Consider the following 6,828-nt stretch of genomic DNA (forward strand, 5'->3'; position numbering starts at 1 on the left):
CCGACTCCCGTGAGAAAACTCAGGTGAGAGATATGACGTTAAGCCTGGCCATCAAATGGCCCCGACAAAGGGTTAAGAGCTGTGATGTCATAAGGACGGAAGGGACAGACACGTGGCTTGGACACACTGCGGGAGAGCGTGATGAGTGGACACACGAGGAACGGGCAGCCAGTGGCAAAGCTGCATCCACGGGCGGGTCCCCGGAGCCATTCGCTGCCCCGGGACCCTCCAGGAGCCACTACTGTCCCCGGGACCCTCCACTCTGGCTACCTTGCAAGCTCGTGACCACCCTGAAACAGCCTAGCAGGGCTAACTTGACACGCTTGAGGGTCCCTGCAAGTCACGCTGTCCCCAGTCCCTCCGCAGTGTCAGTGTACCTGAGTGGCTCTATGGCTAGTGGGACATTTGTCACTGAGGGGTTTCTACGGCGCCGAGAGCTCCTGGGTCTGAGCTGTGAGCTCAGAGGACCGAGGACAGGAGCCTGGGGCTAGCTACCAAGCTCGGGCTCAGATCACTCTGCATGTGTGGTCGCTGGCCCTGGGCCGCGAGCTACGTCAGCATGCATTCCACCCGGAGAGGTGGTTCTCTTTCAGTGGCTTTAAGAGGAAGGTCCTGGGGCCAGCAGGTGGCGTGGAGGTTAAGGCACTGGGCTCTCACATGGCTGACTGCAGTTTGAGTCCTGGCCCAGGTAGCTTAAAAATCATGCCAGGTGTATGTCCATGCGTGTCAGGGTCCCATGGGGAGGATGGAGGAGGAGGAATTGCGGCGTGGCCGTCCCCTCTGGGGTGAGCTCTCTCACTCTCTGCCTCTCTAGTGAGTGCATGTGCACAATGGCAAAGAAGAAAGTCTACACTTTGCCGTCACCTGTGGGGGCGTCGGAGGGGCTTTTCCACACCTGCAGCCTACACTGTTTGAGTTGGGGTCTCGGCTAGGGCCATCCATACCCAGCACTGGCAGGTGCCCAGCAGGCTCCGGCCCCGAGCGCTCTGACGGTCTCCAATCACGGGTTCTCAGGAACCCTGCCGGGACCTCGGCTGGTGGGCCCAGCAGCACAGCGTCATGGGAGGTGGGAAGGCCGGCGCTGGGGCAGGAGCCGTGGGCGTCCGCAGTCTGTGGGGCTTTCATGCTCGCACAGACCAGAGCGAGCTGTGGGAGCCGTCAGAGAGCTGTGCCCGCCATGCGTGCTTTACAAAAGGCTCCTGGAGCAGGAGACGTGCTGGGGAGAGCTCAGGGTCGGCCACAGCAGACTCCGTGCACCTGGGGTCCCTGTGCAGAGCAACAGGGACCCACAGACATGCCGCTCAGTCCCGGCTGGCCGTCTCTGGCCTTGTGCACGGGAGGCCAGCCGTGGCCGCTATGTGCCCAGGGGTGTCTGTCACGGCGCTTCCCCTCTGTGGTGGTATGTGGGTCGCAGACTCTGTTCTTCTATCGTAAGTTTACAAATGTCCTAGTAAAACAGTCCTGACGTAGTGTTTCGGGAAAGCTGTGCGGACACTCGGCCAGCTGAGTCCGCGGGGGGGGAGCCTCCATCCCCCCACCTGGCTTGCCGAGCCACCCACCCTGCGTCTGCACCCCTCGCACCCCAGGTACCTCCAGCTGTGTCCTGAAATTCATGGATTCCATCCACCGTTTCCAGCGGCCAGTAATGGGAAGCAGAAGCCAAGACCTCGAAGCCTTGAGGAGAGACAGCAGAACTTGTTAGCTGCCAGCAGAAGGCGAGGAGCTGAGGAGGAAGGCCGGGCGGAAGCAGGGCAGACGGGAGGGTCGGCGTCTCGGTGACCGTGGAGGACGCTGCAAAGTCGCCTGTGATACCGGACACCCACGGCGGCAAATGCTCCGGAACAGAGCAGAAAGCTGCTCCCCAGCCCAGCACACAAGGTAAACAGGAACCGAGCCCCTGAGCTTGCGGCGGCAAACCACCATGGTCCGGGAACGCAAGCGGCGCGTCCACAGGTGCAGGCCCGGACCAGAGAGCCCACGGTCCGGCCATCAGTCTCCATCGCTTGGAACGAGACGTGGCGTGGTCAGACGACAGGAGCACCCCAGATAAAGTCGTGTTACAGTATTGCCCTCCCAGGCGGCACTGCGGTCCCCTGCAGACACGCAGGTTGCACTGCCACCGAGTAAGGTGACTGTGTCTCGGCCCGTCTGTAAAGGTAGGGAATGAAACTCACGCCCAAGGCCCAGCCGCAGCGGTGCCGTTGGGAGGTGGCCCGGGTCAGGTCCTGCCGTGACCTGGACAGGCCAGCGCTCTGGTGCACAGTCGGGCGCTGGCAGGAGGGCCACAGCACGCCAGAAGTCTGTCTCCCCCGCCTATTCAAAAAGGAGACTCTGGGACAAGAGACGGTGTAATGGCTACGTCGCTAGACTCCCACGTGGTCGACCGCGGTTCAAGTCCTGGACTTGGAGACTTAAAACTCACCTCAGACATGGGACCAGCAGTTAGCATGATGGCTATGTCTCTGGACTCCCATGTAGTCGACCACGATTCAACTCCTGGACCCGGTGGCTTAAAACTCACACCGGGAGCGTGTGCGTGCGTGCCCAAGATCCCAAGAGGAGAATGGAGAAGCAGGGATTGCGGCGTGACCATCCCCCCGGGGGGGGGTGATTTCTCTCATTCTGTCTCTGTCTCTCTCTGTGAGTGTGTGCCCATCCTGGGAGTAGAATGGAGGAAAAGGGACTGTGGTATTGCCATCCCTGGGGGAATGATTTCTTGCTCTCTGTCTCTCTCCCTGGTGAGAGAGCCCCATAGCGAAAATCTCTCCAAAAATGAAGGCGTTTTTTCCTCCAAACGACCTGACCGTGTACTTCTGGGTGTGACGCTCACGCGGCTGAGCTTCCTCATCTTCCTCTGAGCCCCGGGTCTCTGCGTCCTAACCGTCACTCAATCTCAAAGCAAACCGCACAGTGAGCAGGCAGGCCCGGCTGACTACCCCAGCCGCCAGGGCCGCCAGGAGAGCCTTCCCGCCATTCCAGCACAGGGACACGACCCCTCCTGCCTAGCCATCACTCCAGCGCCCTCACGCAGCGCTCGCATTGGGAGCGCCGTTGACACGCGAGATTGCTCTCCGCCCCTGACGAGGGCTCGCCCGCGTCTCCTCTGGCCCTGGGGGCTGCAGCTGTGCGGTAGGGTTCTCTGTCCGCCTCCACCATGTGAACGAGGTTGCTGACTGAATTCCGCCAAGACATCTCCTGGTGAGCCTGCAGCAGCTTCCCAATTTTAAAAAAGTTTGTATTGCCATAGGGTGTGTATACTCACTGGAGAGAAAGAGGGGGAAAGTGAGAGCTCACCCCAGGAGCGTGGCCACACCACAACCCTTCTCCTCTTGGGATTGTGGGCACAGATGCACACACACACCTAGTTTTTTTTTTTTTTTTTTTTTTCAAGCCACTGGGTCCAGGACTTGAACCACAGAGGTGGCCACGTGGGATCAAGAACCTTAGCTACCAGGTCACTTGCTGGCCCAGTAGCTACTCAATCTCACTCCCACGGGTCACTCCACCACAAGCAGCTGCACACACAACTTTTTTTTTTTTTGGGGGGGGAGAGGTTTTGTTGCTCTACGGCTTGTGTGCTCGCTAGAAAGAGAGAGACAGAGACAGAAAGGAAGAAATCACCCACCAGGGGGATGGCCACGCCGTAATCCCTTCTCCTCCATTCTCCTCTCGGGACTTCAGGCACACACACATGTGCACCTGGTATGAGTTAAAGCCACCAGGTCCAGGACTCGAACCGTGGTCGACTACATGGGAGTCCAGTGACGTACCCATTACACCAACTGCTGGTCCCTGCACACACTATTTTAATGTTTATTTACTGCACGAGAGAAACAGACGACACCTTACAGGGTCTTGAGCCAGGACGCCTGGCCCCCGGCAGCCCGATCATGGGCACGCGTGGCCCCGCACTCGGGGAGGCTGTGCTACTCAGGGCCTATCCAGTCCCTCTGGGACCCGTCCTCTGTGACCAGTGACCGGCCTGGACAGAGCTTCTGACAATCAGCTGCCCAAGCCTGACAGAGCTTAAGAAGGAAAAAGTGGGGCCAGTAGGTGGTGTGGTGGTTAGGGTGCTGGATTCCCACATGGCCAACTGTGGTTCGAGTCCTGGACCAGGCAACTTGCCTTCTCATTTTCCCTTTTTTTCTCTCTGTCTCTCTCTGGTCAAATTTTTAAAAATAAATAAATAATAATAATTAAGAAAATGTTTTTTAAAAAGTAAAAGTAACAAAGTTGGCCTTGTGTTATTCACTGTAAAAAAAAAAAAAAACTTTGAGAGAACATGATTATTATTTTCAAATGATGTAATGCCTGATAACCAGAACTATTACAAATAAGAAAAGAATGTAGTCAGTGGAGACCATCACGAACAACAAAAGAGTTCAGAGGGGAGGCTTTTACAAATGTAATCTACAGACGTCAACAGCCCTCCTGGTTTCCAACAAGAATCCTGAGAAAACAGCAGCAAAGTCCTCGTTTATAAACACGGCCAATAAAGACAAAACACGCAGCAAAGAAACACCAAGAATCATACGGTCTTCTTGTAGAGAAAACAGCAGTGAAGCTCAGCGAGGCATGGCCGGCCCCCAGCCCTGGGTGAAGGAGCCCGACGCTCCCAGGTCCCCGCGGTCCCAGCCCGGCCCTGTGGCCCGAAAGCAGTGCTGGGTGAGCGTGCCCGTGTGCCGGAATCCCCGCGGGAGTGGGTGCTGGCAGAGAAGGAGCTGCAGCCTGACCACACCCGGGACTCTCTCCCTTTCTCTCTGCCGAGTGCACGTGCCCTTCCCCAGTTAAAATAAAAGGAAAACAGACTTCTAAAAATAATGGAGGACCTAATCCAGCCTTGGGAAGGAGACTCAGCGCTGAAAGTATCAAGGCCCTTTCCGCTGATCTGTGCGTGTTGGCCAGTTGGCATAAAGGATGCTGCGATCATTCTTGGTGAGGGAGAAACCTCGTCACGGAGCTTCTGTGGGAAAAGTAAGCAAGGGTACCTGAGGGCCGGGAGCAGGGGCAGAGGAGGAGCCTGAGAGGCGAGAGATCCGGGCCGTGTGCCCACGTGGGGCTCGGGGGCAGGGAGGCCCGCGGAGCCCTCCAGCATGCGTGGGGAGTTCGCTTACGACAAGGGTGGGGTTTCCAACCAGGGAAGGGATGTCACTCAACAGGAGGTACTGGGACAGTCGGCCCCCCAGAGGGGACCGAGGGCCCCACCTCACCCTCCCTCACACGGCACTGCCAGACGGTCAAAGCCCGCATGATACGAAGCGAACCCTGGGACCCGCAGTGGGCGTGATGGCCATGAGGAGAGTGGAAGAGACGGGATTGCGGCGTGGCCATCCCCCGGGGGGAGATTTCTCGCTTTCTGTCTCTCTGTCTCTGTCTGGCGAGCGCACGCACCTATAGCAAAACCTCTAAAATAATAAACAAATAAAATTTAAAAATAAAGTGAAACTAAGAGCTTCAGAGAGGTTCTGAACTCGAGCACGTCAATAAGACAGTCGTGGAGACAGGTGAAGTGGGACCGTCCTGGGGACATGGGACAGAGGCAGCCACCTCTTCCCTGCTACGCCGGCTAGGACAGGCACAGCGGAGCATGGCGAGGACACAGCCAGCCTTCAGAGAAGGGGCACGAGTCGCTTTCAGAGACATGAGTGCCCTGGACTAGGGGCTAAGCATTGGAAGGCATGCAAACCGCGGAGCACGGCCCGCCTGAGCTCACCCGGCGACCCGTGAGCGGGAGCTGGGCGGGCTGCACCGCGAGTCCCGTGTTTCTGGAGGGAGTTCGAGCCAGCACAGCCTTCTGGGGGGGCACGTGGGAGCATGGGTCCGCCTTTAAATGCAGGTCCTTCTGAGCCGGCCCTCCACTGCCCGGAACGCACTCTAGAGACTGACTCACAGGTCAGCCCAGGCCAAGGTCGAGGGGCGGAGCCGGGCAGGGCGGCTCTGACCACGGGGCAGCGGGTGAAGAGTGGGCTGGCTGGCCGTCCTGACCTTGAATATCCTTCAGTGGGTGTTGCGAAGTCAGGAACCTCGGGTGAGAACAGGTGTGGAACACCGGGCTCGGGAACGGAGGACAGGAGAGGGGGTGGGGGGACCCACGAGAAATGATCGCAGGCCAGGAAGAGAGGGCAGAGGACCAGGCATTGGCCAGGGCGGTGGCTCAGCGCTGGCTGCTTCAAGACCTATGTCTGCTGCTTGTGGTACCTGGTGGTGTCCACACCAACTCCCAGGGTGGGAGTCCCCACCTCACACTGGATTTTAAACACCTGCTCACGGTGGGGTTGCCGAGCCAGGCTGGACACACATGTCCGTACCCCAGCCACCAGCCAGTGACAGTCACCCACCCAGGAGCTGGGCAAGGTCGCTCTCTGGGCACGTTAGAAAGTGACACCTGGCTCGGAACCAGCAGTTAGCGTAATGGCTATGTCGCTGGACTCCCACGTAGTCGACCGCGGTTCACGTCCAGGACCCAGTGGATTAAAACTCACGCCGGGCGCGTGTGTGTGTGTGCCCAAGATCCCGAGAGGAGAACAGAGGAGAAGGGATTGCGGCGTGACCATCCCCCCTGGGGGGTGATTTCTCGCTTTCTGTCTTTCTGTCTCTCTCTGTCTGTCTGGCAAGCACACGCGCCCTATAGCAAAAAAACTCTCAAAAAAAAAAAAAAAAAGAAAGAGAGAGACACCTGCCTGAACTCACGGGACAGCCTCAGTCGCAGGGCACTGTTAGAATCTCAGCTACAAACTTCAGAGCAGCCCTCTCCCCACAGGCGCCCCCAAAGCTAGCCTCCCCTCTCCCCCACAGGCTCCCCCAAATCTACCCTCCCCTCTCCCCCCA

At 58.2% G+C, this 6,828-nt stretch overlaps 1 protein-coding gene across 2 annotated transcripts in view; it reads right to left on the reverse strand.

The window, feature by feature from the left end:
* ADGRD1 (adhesion G protein-coupled receptor D1) overlaps nucleotides 1–6,828 on the reverse strand; it is an 87,090-nt gene that overhangs the window by 67,338 nt on the left and 12,924 nt on the right. For both annotated transcript variants that reach the window (XM_006147339.3, XM_006147337.3), the window contains exon 3: nucleotides 1,591–1,674. In XM_006147339.3, coding sequence (XP_006147401.1) covers nucleotides 1,591–1,674 — 84 coding nt within the window. The remainder of the gene's footprint in view (nucleotides 1–1,590; nucleotides 1,675–6,828) is intronic.

The sequence above is a fragment of the Tupaia chinensis genome, unplaced genomic scaffold (assembly GCF_000334495.1).
Source record: "Tupaia chinensis unplaced genomic scaffold, TupChi_1.0 Scaffold000211_1, whole genome shotgun sequence".
In the NCBI taxonomy this organism is placed as follows: domain Eukaryota; kingdom Metazoa; phylum Chordata; class Mammalia; order Scandentia; family Tupaiidae; genus Tupaia; species Tupaia belangeri.